Source organism: Lampetra fluviatilis, chromosome 2 (genome assembly GCF_964198595.1).
Source record: "Lampetra fluviatilis chromosome 2, kcLamFluv1.1, whole genome shotgun sequence".
NCBI classification, from domain to species: Eukaryota; Metazoa; Chordata; class Hyperoartia; order Petromyzontiformes; family Petromyzontidae; genus Lampetra; species Lampetra fluviatilis.
In genome coordinates this window covers 5,187,593-5,209,475 of record NC_136276.1, presented here as the reverse complement: position 1 = coordinate 5,209,475, position 21,883 = coordinate 5,187,593, and the positions used below count along the sequence as shown (strand labels likewise).

The 21,883-nt window shown below is 48.9% G+C and overlaps 1 protein-coding gene across 1 annotated transcript; it reads left to right on the top strand.

The window, feature by feature from the left end:
• The first annotated feature begins 1,515 nt into the window (after positions 1–1,515).
• Positions 1,516–20,695, top strand: LOC144940249 (cytochrome c-like). Its single transcript, XM_078866766.1, has 3 exons — positions 1,516–1,596; positions 6,282–6,462; positions 20,231–20,695. The coding sequence occupies exons 2-3, from the start codon at positions 6,294–6,296 to the stop codon at positions 20,377–20,379; spliced, it is 318 nt and encodes a 105-aa protein (XP_078722892.1). The 5' UTR covers positions 1,516–1,596; positions 6,282–6,293; the 3' UTR covers positions 20,380–20,695.
• Positions 20,696–21,883: the final 1,188 nt, after the last annotated feature.

Here is a 21,883-nt window from a genome sequence, read left to right as displayed (position 1 = left end):
TCCTGCCGTCACTCAATTGCCCCAGTGTTTCATCAGCACGTTCCGCACCCCCCACCCCCCACACTGCGGTCTCGTTTTACTGACCGAGCCGTGTGATTCCCGCTACGATGAAATTGGCTGGCCTGTGGCTGTTTGCGACAGCCTCAACCGACGACAGCCTGCGCGTTTTGCCTACGTGATCACGAGCGGCGAAGCCGCGTTCCCGACGTCACCTCCACAGCACGTGGTCGCGTGCTGCACGTCCCTCCAAGTGGCGTGCAAACTGCAGCGTCACTCTTACAATTCATATTTGTGCTCGCTGGCACACAGACAAAGACCCCCCCCCCCCTGTAACAGACTGTAGGGGGCAAGTGCTGTTAGCGAGCACCTACGAAGGCCGGCACGGCACACGAGGGGGTGGGTGGCCAACACCACGCCCGGCCGCCTTTGTCTCCCCAGTAGCGTTTATTTTACACACCGCACCAGGTACTCATTTGAGGCTGAGTCGACCTAGGGGATGCCCAGGACCGGTTCAGATAATCGTCGCTGGTGTCGGCCGTGAGCGAGATTCAATCTCGCGTCGCCGGGTTCGTAGCGCAGCGTGCACACAAAAACGCACCCTCTCCGATGGACATTCCAATCTGCTTGCACGTTCAAATCGATTCCTTAATGCAGACGCGTGCGTGTGATAATTGGATGGCTCAACAGTACTTACTCTATTAAGCACGTGTGTGTGTGAATTGTATTCACACAGAACGGATCGGTTCTTTAAGGCTCGTGGGTTAGCAAACACTGCGCTACTATCACGGACACCCGAGTTCAATTACCGGGCCACGGCCAACATCAAGCGAATGTATGAATCGATCCTGATTGAGTCTGCTCTTGATCAACTCAACCCTTTAGTTTCATTTATTTGGTATAGCCCTGTGAGCCATTCGGCTCTTGAATCTTAAATGGGAATACCTGGCGCGGTTTTCCAACGACATCGGCACGTGGGCGTGGTGCTGTCCAAATCACCCCGTGGCTTAAATAGGTGTTCGCTCACAACACCGTGCCCCCCCGATAATGATGTGTGAAAGGCCACAGTGGGTGGGTGGTCTTGGTGTTTTAGGGGGGTTGTGGTTCGCCAAGCCCCGTGTGCACGAGAGTTCTCTGCATGGTTCACGCGCGTGGCTTTAACAGCCGAACCGGTTCGAGCCACGCGGTCAAAATGACCGTACAAGGCATACCGGGGATATCACCATGGGAGAGTCCACGTGCGCCTCGCTCTTAGGGGGGGGGGGGGGATGTAGGCGTAGGCAGTGATGGTAACGACTCTGTGCTTTACACTTCAGATCGATTACAGGCCATAACAACACGCGCCGCGGAGTAAAAGAGCCTCACGTCAACTCCCGTAGCCGATGTGAGGCTATGGAGGGGGAGTTTTTGTGTTTGTTTGTTGTTGTTAATGTCGCTGGAGCTGTCGGCGTTCCGCCCGCCGCCGAGTTGGTTCAGTCCACGGGTTATAAGAGGTCGCACCAGAGGACATCTTCAGAGGTTACCTTGCGTGTGTGGCGTCTGGACTCTTCACCTGGGCTAACTCGTCCGGGCTAACAACGCACCTGCCGGGCATTCAGGGTGAGTACGCGGTGTCTTTGAGGCTTGACATTGGCAGGCTCTTTAAGAGACTCAGACCAAGGGGGGGGGTTTTTGGCAGCCGACGGCTCTTTAAGGACCCCCCTTCCTGGTGTGGTTTTTGTTGTTGTATTGAGAACCCACACCGTCTCGTATGCACATGGCATTGCGGCTCACTAAATATTGAGTTGTTTCTTTGAACGAATTCGATTAAAAAAAGGGGCTCCACTTGTTATTTTGGATGCTCACCCCTGGTCTAGACGATGCTGATATTCCCCGTGTGCTCCAGGTTATAAGACGCACTATTACCCGGGTGGTCTTGTTGATGCGTCTTATAATCCGGTATGTGTGTGTGAGAAAGAGCATTTGTATAATTGTATTTACGCCGGTAATACGTTTGGGGCTTGTCTTACTTTCCCGAATAGTCTTTTAACTCGGAGATTGGGTAAGCAACGTGACGATAGTAATACAAAAATAAATACTCAACGGATGTGTGAGGTGATCCATTTGTAGATAGAGTATCCCACTGTAATTATAGGAAGAACTAAGTAAAGCATGCGACAACGTTGAACCAACGTTGGATCAACGTTGGCATGTAAACAAGTACATAATAGAGGAAACATTGTACAGGGACTCCTCTACTTACGAATGAGTTGGGTTCCAGAGATCTGTCGATTCTGAACATGTCCACTGAACACGGGGAATGGCTTTAGAAGTTGCAAAGTCTGCTGTAGATGCCACTGGTCCTTCATGTTCTGCAGATGCAGATGCCACCTCAACCATCTATTGCGCGGCGTTTGAACTTACGACTTTCGGTCGTAACAGGCAACTGGACATACGGACAGATATGTTCGTATCTCTAAAAGTTCGTAAGGAGAGGAGTCGTTCTTCCACTAACGTCAATGCTCTAGACATCTTCCTATGACTCCTCTGTAAGATAGAGAACCATCGCTTCAACGCCATTATTCAATCGGCTGGCGAGAGGATAGGGGGTCATCAGACGCCGGTGGGAAGTCTTTAAATGCATCAACCCTTGTACTCCAGCGATAGACTCGATGGTGACATGGCAATGGCTAGTGTGGGAAACAGTGTTGAGCTCTATTTAAAGCTTTCGTGACTGCAGGGATTCATCTTCTTGGTTCTTTCGGTAAAGTCACGTAGAAGGGAAGTAATAAAATAATAAAAATAAAACATAATAAAATAATTCTCACGACGTTTCGGCCACAACGCAAGCAGCCGTCCTCAGGTGAAGACCTGGTCTTCCAAGAAGAAAAAAAGTGATGAGCTCGTGTGGGCTGGGTGTCGTGGTGTACGTGTAGAATGTCAGGCGCGCCCAATTTTACGTGGGTGAGATGTGGTTGGAACATACCCACTCACTCACTCACATATTAAGATGGGGTTAGGGGGACTTGTGTGCTAATGCTGTGGCCCCTCGATAGCCGTAAAACACCCCTGAATCAATCCATTGCTGTATGGGGGGCACCTCTCCCACAATCTGCGGAACGTGGAGGTTATTTTGCGATGCTGCACCACGCTGGTCAGTGGGGGTCTGTGAAGGCGGGGTGATATAGATGCCGGAGCATATAAAGTACTGTGCAGTAAAACAATTGCTTTTTTACACTGCCCTCTGCTGCTGCTGCAAGTACGGTAATCGCCTTTATGGGCCCCCGTGGCTAATTACCAAACTCATTGCACAACTGAATTTCTCCCACGCATTAAGAACTGTGACACTGAATTTGGAAAGGTGGGGGAGCGGTGGCGCAGTGGTTAGCCTACTGCCCACTAAACCTGCCCCCCCGCCCTAAGTTTGATTCCTGGGCACAAGCGAATATCGGTGCCACATCAAGAACCGGTCCTGGGCCCCACTGTTCACCAAACTGACGAGCCTGGTGAAGTATGGTCAGATGACCCACGTAAAAACCCTCATGTAGCAGTGTATTGACAAACAGCTGTGATTGTATATTCAAAGGACAACATTAAAAATACACTTGACCGGAGGACAGACTTTACCCGCAAGTTTTCCATCTCATGCTTATTGAAATGCCTTTCTGTGCTGTGTTGTAAATGATGAACTGAAAGGTGGGCAGTGTGTACCTGTCACCTGGTCGGTGTGAGAAAAAAATAAAAGGGGCGCCACGGTGGCGAGATGTTAACTACCTCGCCTGATATACAGGAGGTCGTTGTTTCGATCCCGAACCATGACGCCTGCTGCTGTATATTTGGAGTCTGCATGTCTCTCTCCCCGTGGTCGCGTCATTTTTTTCTCCGGGTCCTCCGGTTTTTTCCTCCACATGCGTTTAGAGTATTTGGCTGTCATACATTTCCACGTGATAAGCCACTTGATTGGGCTATCTTTTGAGCTCCAGTATATAGCTCAATGGGCCTTATCTAGTCAAATAAAAAATAATTGTTTTAGATTGCGCTGAAGTTGATGAGGGGACAGAGTCTAAGCTTCAGGATCTTGACTTTGGGTGTCATTGTCGCGTATTGGAGTGGAGCTGTGGTGTCGTGCTTTGAACCCAAAGTCGATGCCCGGCCACGGCTAACATCAATGGTGAAGTTATATCTGACCCAGCAAGGTGATGGAAGGTGAACCCCCATGTGAAAGGCACCGTGGAGATGTAAAACCTACACCTTTGTCATTTTACGTATTACAAAGCCCGTGTCTCCCTGCGGAAGTACGGATTGGGGTGGCACTTATCTCCCTGAATAGCCCCTTAATCAATGTTGGAAATTACACATTCATATGGCAAGTCCAGTTATATTTCAAGTGTGGTACAATTACAACACTGAACTTTAAGCTTTGTCCAGATGTCTTTTCCTGTATTGAACGGGAGTATGACTATTGTAGTGTATCGTCGGCACAAGAACTTCTTTCGGGTATATGAATAAAAGTGGAATACTGTGTTGTATTGTGCAGCGTATACTACCGTCCCACTGCTCATTTGAACTGAGAGACTGATTTTGTAAGCCAACACCAGCACCGTATGTACCACGTGTTCAGTTGAACTTTGCGCTACATTTCGAGATTGAAAACTCATTTCTTAAGAACTGCTTCTTAATCAAAGCACGATAACAGACGTATGAGTGCACTGTGGTACTAAAAGATATACCCTGGCAGTAGTACGCATTTTGATGAAGTCAAAGTTTTTTATTATGACATTGTACTACCCCAGGATCATGGGTCAACATTAGCCAGACATTCGTTGGTAAAACCAGCAGTTGTTGGGGCTGCTAAATGATAGCCAAATAATAAACCTCTATTATGGATGATAGCCACAGAATAACTATTTGACAATTTGCCAATTACCTTAATGTGTGATTGGCATACATTCAATAGTTGTGAGGTTTATGGTGTACTGCTGGGGGTGTAATGATGCGGACATTCATCAAGTAATATACATTCTTACGCTCATGATGCAGACATCAAATTGAATGTGTGAGAATATAAATGGTTTCGCTTCTTATATCTTCGCTACTGTAGCTATGCACTTTTAAATCGAGATAAACTCGTTTCTTTCTACTTTTTTGTTTTTAGTCCGGTTAGCACGGTTGGCTACATACGGTGCGAAAGAAGTTCAACATACATCACCACAATGTAAAACAAACGAGTCTTGAATCCCGTCCCCGAATTGTACATCCCCAGTCTACCACGGCACTGTATACTGTATTCAGCATGACCTATGGTTTACAATCGGAGCCTCAATGCTGTAGAGGGCAGGCCCTGAACTGGCTATACCAGGTTGTGAGTGTGTTTTGTACTGGTAACTTCCTTGTTTTATCCAGTTCTTTAAGAGCAGTTGCTTGTCTTAAAGGTCATTTGGGTAAACGTGTCTCTTAAATGTTACATTTTATTACGTGAAAAGAGTATTTAATCAAGAGTCTAACTGATGATATTTCAATATGCTTCTGTAAAAGCATAATCATTTATCAGTATTTATAACAACCACTAAATTGCAGTTACACGCAAGAGTAGCTATGGTTTCCCACATCTGATACTCATGCTATGTGTATTGTCCCTGTGTAATGTACTTAGTATATCTTAAACATATGGTGTCAATGTACAATAAACATTATTTGGTGATGCTGCATTGACATTGGTGCACAAGCACAATACACTACAAACTTTACATTCATCAATAACACTGCCTTAAAATGAAAAACATATATATAAGGCGACACATTTCTGTGCTATGAAGGGCCATCGCCTATATATTTTTTCTCTTAAGGCAGTGGCATGGACAAATGTATTAAGTTTTTTGTTAACCATACAATATTTTGATTTAAAGCTTTCGTGACTGCAGGGATTAATATTCTTGGTTCTTTCAGTAAAGTCACGTAGAAGGGAAATAATAATGATTGATGATTGCGTTGTGTTGCAGTCGAAACGTCGTGAGAATTTGTATTGTTTTATATTTATATTATTTTATTATTTCCCTTCTACTTGCCTTTACCTAAAGAACCAAGAATAACTATAAAATAATTGTTGTTGGTTAACTATACACTGTAGCTTATTCATTTCTATTGGTTTTTTCAATTCTAGGTTTATGCATGCTGCTCGCACGGTGCTCTGTTCATTTGCGCTCAGTTCCGTTGGTGCTTGGGATCTCGTTTTTATACTTGCTTCGATATCAAGTAATAAACAAGGATGATGATGATGTGAACGTGTCTCTTCTCTCACACTCCAGGGTCAAAAGGCAATGGGTGACGTGGAGAAGGGCAAGAAGGTGTTCGTACAGAAGTGCAGCCAGTGCCACTCTGTGGAGAAGGGCGGCAAGCACAAGACTGGCCCCAACCTTTCAGGGATGTTTGGACGCCAGACCGGCCAGGCCCCAGGCTTCTCCTACACGGACGCCAACAGGGACAAGGGTAAGGCAAAATACTCCTTAAATGAAACGTATAAGTAGGACACTATCTTCCAACTGATCTGAAGAACCCATGGCCCATGGGCCAGAGGTGACTCGCAACTTCATTTGATACATCCCACGGCCACACAAGGCCTAGCACTTTGGAAAGGCCACATAACGATGTCTGTCTCTGCAAGCATCTGGGATGCACGAATTTGGTACTAACTGGGAATATTTTTGACTTGTCAACAGTTTATATTTTTAGTGCATTTGATTACCCAACTCGGGCCTTAATTATTTTTCAGTTATTATTGCATAACACTAAGGTGTGTTTTAATGTGGCCTGCTGAAGGTATTTAAAAGTTATATTCAGCCCTTGGTAAGGAAAACATTCCCCATCCCTGCTTTAATATATTTTAATGCTTTGTATATGCAGCGCGGTTGCCAGGGCGCTGTATGTTATTTAACTTTCCACCACACTCATAGGCCGATAGGGGGCAGCCGGGAGGTTTAACGGGGTGTGGCGGTTAACCTCAGGCAACCCCCCCTGGGTATCACGTGACCAGAGGTGGAGACCCCAGACCCCCAAGGGTTGGGGGCTAACGGTTCATTGCGGACCCTTCCAGAACCCTCTGGAAGGTTCGAGAGGGGAGGAGTGGCTAGGGGCGGGGTAAGCTCCAGCTTTTGTATAAAAGCCTGTCCTCTCAACTGGACCGGCAGTGTTCGTCCACTCAAGACCTGAAGACGTCCAAAGACTAGCACCCTGGGACCCTCAACCGAGGCTCTTGTCAGAGCCGGGTTCTAGCGGACCAGTGGTGAGATCAAACACCCTGGCTAGGTTGGGTCAGCCTAACCTCCCCTAGGTTCCTTAGCAGAGGACCCTCGAGAGCATAGTCCCGAGTCAATAGGGCACGCTAGAAGGGAGGCTGTACCTCCCTTAGGATAGCGGGTGAAGGGGCCGTACTCCTTCGTGTTACAGTTATTGTTACTGGGTTTATTGGAATACACGCGTTGCCTCCGGAAGACGGTCTCCGCAAAGTTTTATACCCACAACATATATATACACGTAATAACGTGGAGTGTTTGCAAGGTGTTGGCATTTATAAAAAAAAACATCGTCCCATGCTTTATTGCATTCCTTTCTTTTAGCTATACACTAGGCTACACATACAAGTCTATTTTCCTCAAGGAAAATGCTGACATAACACTTGTGTAGCCCTATCCCACATTGATGACACTGGATTGACTGTAATGAATTGACACACCACATTGCACTGCGTTTTTTGTTCAATAAATGTGAAGTATTGGAAAATGACGGCAGGAAACTCCTTGACGGGAACACACTTCTTTTATTAAATCTTGACTTGTAACAATACAACGCGTGGCCTCTCTTCTTCACAATGCGCTTCTCTTGACTCTGGATTCTGTGCTGCCGGCTCTCTGTGCCTCGTGTAGACTCCGCGCCTCGGCTACACTCCTCTCTCGCCTCGTGTAGACTCTGCGCCTCTGCTACACTCTCCACTCGCCTCGTGTAGACTTTGCATCTCTCTCTCTGGCTACACCGTATGCATACTCGGCTCGTGTAGACCTTCCTCTCTCGCTGGCTACACCGTATGCATACTCGGCTCGTGTAGACCGTTCTCTCTCGCTGGCTACACACTATACATTACTCAGCTCGTGTAGACCGTTCTCTCTCGCTGGCTACACACTATACATTACTCAGCTCGTGTAGACCGTTCTCTCTCGCTGGCTACACACTATACATTACTCAGCTCGTGTAGACCGTTCTCTCTCGCTGGCTACACACTTATACCTTACTCTCCTCTACTCTCCATTACTCTCCTCTCCGGGCTCTATCTCTGCACCTTCGTCTTCATTCTTAGATGGTTCCCCTCCCCCCTGCTCCTCTGTGCATCACCTTATATACCCCTTCTTCCCGGGAGACGGAGCGGATGCGGACCTCAACGTCGGCACCGCTCCTCAGTTACCCAATCCCCACGCGCTATCCCTACGATCCGGTTCCGCTCAGCGCGTGTTTCCACTCCCCGACCAATCACACCGCGCTGCTACCCGATCACTCCCTCTGGGCGCGTCACCGGCACACAGCCAATCAGCAGCACTACCCCCACCCGCGCACTGACGCCTGCTCCTCCCCGTCAGCGCGCGTCACCACACACACACACCCGTACATACGCGCTGGCACACGACATATACACCCAGCGCGTATCACCACTACATCACCCCCTCCCACATAGCTCGCAGCCGGCCCGGCTGCTAACAACAACCAACCGCGACGATAAAACGACAACCAACAAAAAAAACCCCGTAACCCCCCGAGTGTGCCCCGTAACATAACACAACAACAACAACAACAAGAATAACTATGTACAGATTGACAATGAACCCGAAAAGTCAACAATAACACGATACGAGCAAATTCGAAACGAACGCGCCCCACGTCCCTGCGACTACACGCAGTGACGAGGCGCTCCAACTGCCCCGACTCCTCACGAGGCAGGTCATGCAAAGTAGCACGACCTGGCGCGAGTCCGTCTGGCTGGTCCATCGTATGGGGCGGGACACTGACGACCGTCCGGCGGTTCCGGCTGCTCCAGACGGCGCGGAACGGGCCTGAAAGGGCCGGCCCCGCCGCGGAGATCCGGCCGCCGGTGATCGGCAGCTGTCAGTTCCGAGACACCTGGGAGCAGATCAGGCGAAAATACGTGTGGATCAGGCAGAGACATTTCCCCCTCTGGGTCGCCGGTCACGTCACACGCCCGGCCATCACGACACAAGGGGAGGCCATATGGAGGCGAGAACGGTTTCAGTCGGGAGGGGTGAACGTACCACCGGCGCTTTCCCCACTTTATCTGAACGCACTGGGGCCGTGCAACGCGCACGACCTCCACGGGTCCCCTCCACGGTCTCAACAATTTAGGCGACGTAGCCAAGGGTGCCTGAGGGCAATGCAGCCAGGCCCTGTCACCTGGTTTCCATTCGTGCATGGACACCTTCCGTGCCCGCAACCGTTCATTAGCAATTTGGCGAGCCCGCGAATTAAGCCGCGCGGCCTCCCTCGCCTCTGTCAGCTTGTGAATATTAAACTTAATATGTTCTGCCAAATTAGAATTAGTTCGTGGAGCGGACAGGCCAAGTTGCGTTTCTATTGGCGGGTCAGCTTCCCGACCGTACATCAAATAGAATGGGGAAAACCCCGTAGCTGCATGGGGGGCCATTCTATACGCGGCAAGGACTCCCGGGACCTGCAGGTCCCAATCTACATGTGCCTCGCACACCTGCTGGCACAGCATGGAAGTCAAGGTTTTGTGGAGTCTCTCCACCATCCCGTCAGTCTGCGGGTGGTACGGGGAGGTACGCACCTTCTTGGTACCCAACAGATCGCACACCTCTTGCAACAATTTACTCGAAAAATTTTTACCTTGGTCGGTCAGCAGGCGTTCGGGAGCCCCCTTGTCCAGGACATAGCCCTGGACGAAGGCATCCGTCACAGCCGCTGCCGACTGGTTAGCGAGAGGCCACGCCATAGGCCATCGGGTAAAGTATTCGACCCCCACTAACAAATATTTATTCCCTCTCGGCGTGACTGGGAAGGGCCCCAAAATATCGAGTGCAACGAGCTCGTTGGTACGCGAGACCTGAATAGATTGCAGCGGTGGATTAGCTGCCACGGCCGGTGGTTTACGCCTGGCGCACTCAACGCACCCCTTCAGAATATGCACCACATCACTTCCCATTCCCGGCCAGTAATAGTCACGCTGAAGCAGGGCAAGCGTCTTGTTAACTCCCAAGTGCAAGAGGCGTTCGTGTGCCGCCAAGACAACCCTCCCCCTCACAGCGGAAGGCACCACGAGTGCGTTCCGCCGGGACAAACTGTCCCATTTCAATAACACGCCCCGCTCAAGTACATAGGAGCCGGTACGCTCCTGGTCCCCCTCGGGACCCCCAACCTTGCGGCGCAATGCTAGCAGCGAGCTGTCCGCCATCTGGAGGCGGCCCCATTCGCTGAGCGACAGCGAGAGCAGCGAGTCCCGACCCTGAGAGGCAGTGGAATCATCCCCGATCGGTGCGCCCGCTGTCGCAGCCAGTGCCCCCATCTCCCCCGCAAGCGTCGGTTTACAGCGCGCCGATCCCGACAAACACGCGCATTCATCACAAGGCAACAACCGCGACAAGCAATCGGCATTCGTGTGTCGCAACCCCTTACGGTACGTAGTCGTAAACTGATAGTCCTGGAGGACTTCCAACCAACGCGACAACTGGCCCGAGGGCTGGGCGACCCTCAATGAATACTGTAGCGCCGCGTGGTCCGTTCTGACTGTAAAGTGACGACCATAAAGATATGGCCTAAACTGCTGCACAAAAAAAACAATGGCAAGCAGCTCGCGACGGGTGACACAGTAGCGCTGCTCCGCCGGAGACAACACCCTACTACCGTAGGCGACAACTCTTTCGACACCCCCAACGACTTGGGATAGCACCCCCCCAATGCCCGTGTTGCTAGCATCCGTGTCCAGCAAAAAGGGACTGGCAAAATCGGGATAACACAAGGGTGGGGCACCCACCAAGGCGTCCCGGAGGGAGCGAAACGCGGCCTCCTCCTCCGGTCCCCATTTGAACTTCACTCCCTTCGCCGTTAGAGCGTGCAAGGGTTTTGCAATAGTGGCGAAGTGCTCAACGAACCGCCGATAATAAGAAGCAAACCCGATGAAACTACGCACGTCGGAAACGGACGTAGGTGTCGGCCACGAACCGACACAATCCGTCTTCGCGGGATCGGTGGAGATCCCCGAAGAATCGACAATGTGACCCAAGTATCTAACGGACCTACGAAGGAGGTGACATTTGGCCGGTTTAAATTTCAACTTAGCCGATCGCATTCGCAAGAACACCCCTCTCAATCGCCGGAGGTGTTCCTCAAACGTTTTACTGAAAACAATGACATCGTCCATATAAATCAAGCATGTATCCCACTGCAAGCCCGACAAAACCAGCTCCATAAGTCGCTGAAACGTCGCTGGAGAGGAGTGAAGTCCCATGGGTAACCGGTTAAACTGGAACAGCCCCCCTGGAGTCCGAAATGCTGTCTTAGGTTTCGACTCTTCGTCGAGCGGCAACTGCCAAAACCCCGATAACAAATCAAGAGTCGAAAAATATCGCGCACCAGACAATGCATCGAGGGACTCATCCATCCTGGGGAGCGGATACGCGTCAGCCACAGAGATCTTATTCAGGCGACGGAAATCAACGCAGAATCGCAGGGACCCGTCCTGCTTCTTAACCAGCACAATAGGCGCTCCCCACGGGCTAGAGGAGGGCAAAATAATATCGGCTTCTAGCATATCGTTAACAGCCGACTGAACATGTTCCTTCTCCACGGGACTCAGTCGGAAGGGATTTAGCCTGACCGGCGCCGCATCGCCCGTTTCAATGTGATGGTGCAACAAATCCGTGCACCCAATGTCATACTTATGTTTACTGAATACATCAGAGAATTCAATGAGCAACTCGCGCAGCGCACCCAACTGCGCCGCCGACAAATCGTCCGAGGCGGCACATAACGAATGGACCCACTCAAGGTCTTCCCTTGGCTCAACGTTCCGCGCGGGGCTCGAGCCCACCTGCGCAACCAACCCATCATCCCCCTCACAGCGGACGACATTGGACCGGAAGAATATTATAAATGAGGTCCGATATAATAGTTGCCGATGCCCCCGTGTCCACTAACACCCTAATCTCAACCCCATCAATAGATCCCGTAACAACGGACGAACCCGCCGAAGCAGCCACAATTCTATGCCCCAATTCCGCCCATTCAATGTCTCCCTGGTCCCGGCCGAACCCCCCTCGCCGAACCGAATCCCCGAACCTTAACCGGCCCTCCTCCGCCGCAACGCGGCGTCCCATGTGTGCCGAATAAACAGGCCGAGCGTGTGAGGTGCCGCGACTTGCCGGGGATTGTAGAGATGACTTGGGCTCTCGGTCGTCGTCCAGCCGAGCTCCCATGGCGCGCTGCCGCGGAGCGCGGCACCCGGACGCCACGTGGCCCCGGAGGCCGCAGTTATAGCACGTGACGAGGGTCGGAGTAGATCTTGGTTGCTCCGACTTTCGGCCCGATCGCAGAGGCGACCGGGCCCCCGGCCTCCAGTCCCCTGGTCGTCCCGTGGCGAACGCCTCCTCTCGTGGGCTGACGACTTGGGGTTCGGCGACCACCAAACCCGGGGCTGCGACGACAGCAGCGTTGCAACCAACGCCTTGCTTCCGTTGCAGGGCCTCGTGCGCTTGAATACTCGTGGCGACTCTCAAAGAAGAAATATCAATCTCGTCAGCTGTGTTGATAGGGACCCCCAGGTCCTGCGCCAACTTGAGCAGCTGCTCCAAAACCATCGCGTCTTGGCCCTCCTCGTCCATCCGAGGGAACGCAGCATCAGCAAGAGCCAGCAACGCCGTGCGATAGGCCAGCGCGGTCTCCGTGGCCGCTTTCCGTCTTGCGTAGAACTGATGGCGGCACGTAGAGGGAGGCCCGTAGACCCTGGCCAACAAACCCAGCGCATCCTTCAGCGTGGAGCGGTCCGACTTCCGTGCAGCCCTGAAGGCCGCGAGCGCATCGTCGTCCAGCATGGCGGGCAATGCCCGCAACGCCGTAGCATCGGACCACGCTGACATCTCTTGATGCGCCAAAAACCTTCGCTGAAATTGGCCCCAGTCTCCGCCTTCCGCCTTGAAGGCTGACAACGTGGGCAGGCGCTGCTGAAAAATGAAGTCATCCGCCTCGTGGTTCCTCTCCGCCTGTCCGTCGGTGTCTAAGATGGCGGCTCCAGCAGCAGACGTAAGATGGCGGACCCCCTCGCGCGCTGATGACGTCGATGCGCGCGCTTGGGAACCCACCACCACGTGGCGCTCGCCGTTCCCGCCAAAAGTAGGCCCAGGCGCAATGGCGGGAATCCCCCATTCGTTTTGGCGGGAAACTGCGGGGCGACCTTGTAAAATGTCCCCCACCGTCCCCGCTCCTCCCGACGAGCTGATCTCCGCCAAGATGGACGCGGCGGCGAGCAGCAGCTCCGCCAGTCGGGAGTGCGCCTCACGAAGCCCGGCGTCTGTCCCCGGTCGCTCGGCCGGCGCCGTCGACGGACCCTGCAGCGTGGGCAAGTCCTCTTCCTCACCCCCCGCCACCAGCGGCCCCGAGTCGTCCAGGTCTTCCTCGCGGTCAATCCCGTGGGTCCTACGGGTCTTCCTCGTCTCCATACTTGGAAGCCCGTTTCACTTCTGACGCCAGATGAAGTATTGGAAAATGACGGCAGGAAACTCCTTGACGGGAACACACTTCTTTTATTAAATCTTGACTTGTAACAATACAACGCGTGGCCTCTCTTCTTCACAATGCGCTTCTCTTGACTCTGGATTCTGTGCTGCCGGCTCTCTGTGCCTCGTGTAGACTCCGCGCCTCGGCTACACTCCTCTCTCGCCTCGTGTAGACTCTGCGCCTCTGCTACACTCTCCACTCGCCTCGTGTAGACTTTGCATCTCTCTCTCTGGCTACACCGTATGCATACTCGGCTCGTGTAGACCTTCCTCTCTCGCTGGCTACACCGTATGCATACTCGGCTCGTGTAGACCGTTCTCTCTCGCTGGCTACACACTATACATTACTCAGCTCGTGTAGACCGTTCTCTCTCGCTGGCTACACACTATACATTACTCAGCTCGTGTAGACCGTTCTCTCTCGCTGGCTACACACTATACATTACTCAGCTCGTGTAGACCGTTCTCTCTCGCTGGCTACACACTTATACCTTACTCTCCTCTACTCTCCATTACTCTCCTCTCCGGGCTCTATCTCTGCACCTTCGTCTTCATTCTTAGATGGTTCCCCTCCCCCCTGCTCCTCTGTGCATCACCTTATATACCCCTTCTTCCCGGGAGACGGAGCGGATGCGGACCTCAACGTCGGCACCGCTCCTCAGTTACCCAATCCCCACGCGCTATCCCTACGATCCGGTTCCGCTCAGCGCGTGTTTCCACTCCCCGACCAATCACACCGCGCTGCTACCCGATCACTCCCTCTGGGCGCGTCACCGGCACACAGCCAATCAGCAGCACTACCCCCACCCGCGCACTGACGCCTGCTCCTCCCCGTCAGCGCGCGTCACCACACACACACACCCGTACATACGCGCTGGCACACGACATATACACCCAGCGCGTATCACCACTACAAATGCTCTAAATTTAAAAATAAAATGGACCTTATGCCATGACGTGACCGTTAATATAGTTTCGATTTAAAGCTTTCGTGACTGCAGGGATTCATCTTCTTGGTTCTTTCGGTAAAGTCACGTAGAAGGGAAGTAATAAAATAATAAAAATAAAACATAATAAAACAATTCTCACGACGTTTCGGCCACAACGCAAGCAGCCATCCTCAGGCGAAGAATGAAACACCCCAAGCTTGGAGCGTATATTTAAGCTGGGTTAGAGGGGGGGGAGGTGGGAAGAAGAGCGCCTAAACAAAATAATTTGCATATCAAGAGGAATTCAGCATATGGAAAATGCGTAGGAGGTGGGCGGGGGGGGGTTCCAAATCAATACTATGCCCGTGCATTATGCAGGATTAGCAGCATCAAAGGGGGGGGGGGAAGGGGGGGAGCATTAACAAAGGAAAGGAATGTTAATAGTATGTAGCTGTAGTTACTAAACAACCACGTAAAAAACTACAGTATAAACTGCATGACAAACTAAAGTATAAACTACATAGCATCATCAGTAAACTTACTATACTCTACAATAAGCTGAGTTACTAACAGTAAGTAATACATGAAAAAATTCTACGTTGTAAAAAATTATATAATATGCTTCCATCTAAACTTTATTCTCTTACATCACACGCGTCTATACCGTACTATATACTTCCATAGGCAAAACCAACATTAAATTACATACTGTATTGCTATAAACCACCCTATACCTTATACATTTTTAATATAACACTATGTATTATTCTACCCACCCTAATGTGTATCAAAATGGTTTATTACGTCCTTCCAGTGATTGCTAAGCCAGAATCCATCTTCTCGGTTAAAATTGTCTCTGTGTTTGTAAATGTGGATCGCCTCATGTACGAATCTCTCATGATAGCCAGATGGCTTGCAGAGAACCTCTGTCTTGGAGAAGTCAATGTCATGTGAGCCCACTGAGTTGTAACAGTGATCTGCCACGGCTGAGGTGTTTGTCCTACAGTGTTTCAGGTCAGCTTTATGTTCACGGATGCGGTCCGAGACATGTCGTTTGGTTTCCCCAATGTAACTGCTACCACAGAGGCAACTTAGTTTGTAGACACCAGGGTACTGTATGTCTGGAACCACATCTTTTACAGACGGTACCAGATCACGGATTTTATGTACTGTGTTGAATCGGACCTGGATCTTGTGTTTAATCAGGATTTTGGAGATCTTTTTTGTGACCCCAGCAATGTAGGGTAAGGTGATGGTCTTGAAAGGCTCCTCAACAGGATCCTTCTTGGTGGTTGGAGTGATGGCTTTGCGGATTGTGTAGTCGGAGTAACCATTAGCCTTAAGAGCTTGGCGTACGTGTTTGAGTTCACTGGAAATGTGTTCATGGTCGGAGATGCATTGGGCTCTATGATATAGAGTCTTGATGAGGGAATTCTTCTGGGATGGATGGTGGTGGGAATCCGGTTTTAGATAAGCATCCGTGTGGGTGGCTTTCCTGTAGACAGAGTGGCTCATTAACCATCAGGTCTCCTTTTGATTAGGACATCCAAAAAGGGTAGCTTGCCATCATTTTCGACTTCCATGGTGAATCTGATGGCTGGGTGTATGGAATTGATATGGTCGAGAAATTGGTCTAGAGCAGGCCGGCCATGTGGCCAGATGACAAAAGTGTCGTCTACGTACCTCTTCCATAAGGTCGGGCGTAGAGTGGCAGTCTGGATGGCGTCCGTCTCAAATTTCTCCATGAAGATGTTGGCTACAACCGGAGATAAGGGGGAGCCCATTGGGGTGCCCTCAATTTGCTTGTAGAAGGTTCCATTCCAGGTGAAGTATGTATTGGTTAAGCAGTGTCTCACCAGGGGGGGTACCCCAGCATTCAGTCCTTGATGAACCAAGTCTTCAATGATTGCGATGGTGTCAGGCACAGGCACCTTGGTGAACAAGGAAACCACATCAAAACTGACAAGCAGGTCGTCTGGGGACAGGGCAATCCCCTTGATTGTTGATACCAGGTCAGTAGAGTTTAGTACTGCAGAGGTGGTTTTTCCAGTGAAAGGCCGTAGGATTTCGGACAAAAAACGAGCCAGTTTGTAAGTCGGGGAGTTGATAGTAGAGACAATGGGACGAAGAGGTGTATCTTCTTTATGTATCTTTGGCAAGCCGTACAATCTTGGTGGCCTGGCTGCAGAAGGTTTCAACGAGAACTGTTTGGTCTGATCAATTAATGCGGTTGAAGCAGAAATGATGTTGTTGGTTTTGGAGACGAGGCTGTTGGTGGGGTCTCTTTTTATTTTTGTATAGCTGCCATCGGTGAGTAGTTCTTGAATTTTGTTGTTGTATTCTATTTTGTCCATGATGACAGTGGCATTGCCTTTGTCGGCTGAGAGGATGACAATGTCATCCCTCTTTTTTAATTGAGCTAATTCAAAACGCTCATCTTTGCTGATGTTGCTAGCTGGCATCTTAGCGTTTTTGAGGGTTACAGAGATTTCCGATCTTGCTACGTCTGCAGCGATGTGACTCAAGCCCTTGAGAGCTACATCTACTCGAGCAATTATATCATTAACTGGTATGTGTCTAGGTGTGACTGCAAATTCAACCGCCTCTCAAACAAGAAACCGGACCCACACATTGAAAAGCTAGATGTTAACAAAGTCGTAATTAATCGCAGTAACAGTCCTATTTCTGAAGGTTTGAAATCCGTTTTAGCTAAAGGACTAAACTTTGCAGTCACACCTAGACACATACCAGTTAATGATATAATTGCTCGAGTAGATGTAGCTCTCAAGGGCTTGAGTCACATCGCTGCAGACGTAGCAAGATCGGAAATCTCTGTAACCCTCAAAAACGCTAAGATGCCAGCTAGCAACATCAGCAAAGATGAGCGTTTTGAATTAGCTCAATTAAAAAAGAGGGATGACATTATCATCCTCTCAGCCGACAAAGGCAATGCCACTGTCATCATGGACAAAATAGAATACAACAACAAAATTCAAGAACTACTCACCGATGGCAGCTATACAAAAATAAAAAGAGACCCCACCAACAGCCTCGTCTCCAAAACCAACAACATCATTTCTGCTTCAACCGCATTAATTGATCAGACCAAACAGTTCTCGTTGAAACCTTCTGCAGCCAGGCCACCAAGATTGTACGGCTTGCCAAAGATACATAAAGAAGATACACCTCTTCGTCCCATTGTCTCTACTATCAACTCCCCGACTTACAAACTGGCTCGTTTTTTGTCCGAAATCCTACGGCCTTTCACTGGAAAAACCACCTCTGCAGTACTAAACTCTACTGACCTGGTATCAACAATCAAGGGGATTGCCCTGTCCCCAGACGACCTGCTTGTCAGTTTTGATGTGGTTTCCTTGTTCACCAAGGTGCCTGTGCCTGACACCATCGCAATCATTGAAGACTTGGTTCATCAAGGACTGAATGCTGGGGTACCCCCCCTGGTGAGACACTGCTTAACCAATACATACTTCACCTGGAATGGAACCTTCTACAAGCAAATTGAGGGCACCCCAATGGGCTCCCCCTTATCTCCGGTTGTAGCCAACATCTTCATGGAGAAATTTGAGACGGACGCCATCCAGACTGCCACTCTACGCCCGACCTTATGGAAGAGGTACGTAGACGACACTTTTGTCATCTGGCCACATGGCCGGCCTGCTCTAGACCAATTTCTCGACCATATCAATTCCATACACCCAGCCATCAGATTCACCATGGAAGTCGAAAATGATGGCAAGCTACCCTTTTTGGATGTCCTAATCAAAAGGAGACCTGATGGTTCAATGAGCCACTCTGTCTACAGGAAAGCCACCCACACGGATGCTTATCTAAAACCGGATTCCCACCACCATCCATCCCAGAAGAATTCCCTCATCAAGACTCTATATCATAGAGCCCAATGCATCTCCGACCATGAACACATTTCCAGTGAACTCAAACACGTACGCCAAGCTCTTAAGGCTAATGGTTACTCCGACTACACAATCCGCAAAGCCATCACTCCAACCACCAAGAAGGATCCTGTTGAGGAGCCTTTCAAGACCATCACCTTACCCTACATTGCTGGGGTCACAAAAAAGATCTCCAAAATCCTGATTAAACACAAGATCCAGGTCCGATTCAACACAGTACATAAAATCCGTGATCTGGTACCGTCTGTAAAAGATGTGGTTCCAGACATACAGTACCCTGGTGTCTACAAACTAAGTTGCCTCTGTGGTAGCAGTTACATTGGGGAAACCAAACGACATGTCTCGGACCGCATCCGTGAACATAAAGCTGACCTGAAACACTGTAGGACAAACACCTCAGCCGTGGCAGATCACTGTTACAACTCAGTGGGCTCACATGACATTGACTTCTCCAAGACAGAGGTTCTCTGCAAGCCATCTGGCTATCATGAGAGATTCGTACATGAGGCGATCCACATTTACAAACACAGAGACAATTTTAACCGAGAAGATGGATTCTGGCTTAGCAATCACTGGAAGGACGTAATAAACCATTTTGATACACATTAGGGTGGGTAGAATAATACATAGTGTTATATTAAAAATGTATAAGGTATAGGGTGGTTTATAGCAATACAGTATGTAATTTAATGTTGGTTTTGCCTATGGAAGTATATAGTACGGTATAGACGCGTGTGATGTAAGAGAATAAAGTTTAGATGGAAGCATATTATATAATTTTTTACAACGTAGAATTTTTTCATGTATTACTTACTGTTAGTAACTCAGCTTATTGTAGAGTATAGTAAGTTTACTGATGATGCTATGTAGTTTATACTTTAGTTTGTCATGCAGTTTATACTGTAGTTTTTTACGTGGTTGTTTAGTAACTACAGCTACATACTATTAACATTCCTTTCCTTTGTTAATGCTCCCCCCCTTCCCCCCCCCCCTTTGATGCTGCTAATCCTGCATAATGCACGGGCATAGTATTGATTTGGAACCCCCCCCGCCCACCTCCTACGCATTTTCCATATGCTGAATTCCTCTTGATATGCAAATTATTTTGTTTAGGCGCTCTTCTTCCCACCTCCCCCCCCTCTAACCCAGCTTAAATATACGCTCCAAGCTTGGGGTGTTTCATTCTTCGCCTGAGGATGGCTGCTTGCGTTGTGGCCGAAACGTCGTGAGAATTGTTTTATTATGTTTTATTTTTATTATTTTATTACTTCCCTTCTACGTGACTTTACCGAAAGAACCAAGAAGACGTTAATATAGTGTTTCCATTTGGCGATTCAGTATCATCCCTTTTAGTGACTTGTCCTCAAGCGCAATTATTCAAAGTCACGATGTCTTTAACCTGCATGTTTTTCAATCCATGTGCCCAAGAGATCGTCCACCAAGTTGATGGAACGATGACATCAGCCCGTGTGTAGATGGACTTTATTGCATTGCACGGTCCTGAGAGATGGCGATAGCTTGGAAATGTCTTCATCAAACAGTGGATTGATCGTGGCTGTTGAAAATATGGCATTACTGAAATGTAAAGTGTACTCTCTTCTTGTTCCAGGAATTGTGTGGAATGAGGACACGCTCTTAATTTACCTGGAGAACCCAAAGAAGTATATCCCCGGCACCAAGATGATCTTCGCCGGCATCAAGAAGGAGGCCGAGAGGAAAGACCTCATCGCCTACCTCAAGCAATCGACAGCCGAGTAGTGCAAAGACAGGCGAATCGAAATTTGTATTTGTTAAAAGTGCCTTTTTAGTTATGTATTTATAGAACATGCCTTTACATTGCAATGTTCAAATTAAAACCGGTCAGCACTTGGGTAATATCAAAGCCATGTTTTGGACCAACTTGCAAGCTGAACATATTTTTACCTGGCTATTTTATTTATCCACAAATTGGGTGGACATGACTTCATGAGAAAGTGGCATTGTGTAAACTGTATACCACATCACTGCCAATGCTGTGCAGTTTTTGTGCAGGTCATTGTTCAGCAATTGAAGGGAACTTTAAATATTCGGTATGGTTATGCAGAGTAATGTATAAACTCTGTACTTGTGGAAATAAACTATACTGCATCTGTGAAAACAACTTTTGTGACGAGTTACTCCCACACCGATTCTCACGGTTGGCTACGTACAGTGCGAAAGAAGTTCACCATACATGTACATTTAGTAAATTCCACCACATTGTGGCATCATGCTGTTTTCTATGTTGACACCATATAGACGACACCATATACCCTTGCCTTTCACCAAATGATCCAGAATGTGCCCAAACGTGTTGATTTTGAAACGGTCATCACCATGCACAAACAGGACATAAGTCTATATCAGCTACATGGTTGGCAGCAAACAGCAAAATGCATTGTACTTTCTGTCTTCACCAAGCGGCACTGACAAAGCGTGGTGAATTATGTGGCTGGCACACCATGGGGAGGCCCTTGTCCAGCAGGCTTGACAAAACGGCTGTACATGTGCACGTACATTTCAGTTTATGTATGCACATCTACTGAGGAAGATGCTGGTCTGTCTTGGGAATGCACATTTTAAGGTGGGGTTCTACATTAAATTGATAATTTACCAGTAACCTGAGACTGGACTGGATACCTCATTGCAACCAAGTAGAACATGTTATTCTATCATATGACTGCCTAAATGAGCAGCATTTGGCATTGCACAACCTCCCTGCCACTAAAGATCTCGCGCACAATGGTGTTAGAAATTGTATCTGTTGGAGAAGCAATACATTTCCGGATGGTATTTTTTTACAGGGGAAATAGCGACACCTTGTGGACGAAACCGATTGACAACTGGAAAAATATCATTGGATAGTGTAAAAAAAACGATCCAGTGTAACCTTAATGGAAATTATTCAGCAGGGTGGCACTGTTACACATCGCTTGACTCCAGGTTTGATCAAATAACTTTGGTGACCGTCCAAGGAATGTGGAATTGTCAATTGGTAGTGACTGCTGGTATGAGTAGTTCAATAACATGTATACCTTGTATTACGTAATTGCTGTAAAATACATGGCTGGAATCTGCAAATATATGGCCAAGCATGGTGCATCCGCTCATGTACCTTACAGCACCTTCTGATGTAAACAATTAAGATGTAAACAATGCAAAAGCACTTTCAAAACATGTAACTTTTATTTGTAAGCTGGGAAACAGTGACTTACATTTGCAAAACAAGTGCCTTAACTAATCC

Excerpts from the sequence above, each read along its gene's own strand:
- LOC144940249 (XM_078866766.1), top strand. The coding sequence starts at position 6,294 with ATGGGTGACGTGGAGAAGGGCAAGAAGGTGTTCGTACAGAAGTGCAGC. Across the intron at positions 6,463-20,230 it reads GGACGCCAACAGGGACAAGG|GAATTGTGTGGAATGAGGAC; the intron begins GTAAGGCAAAAT and ends TTCTTGTTCCAG.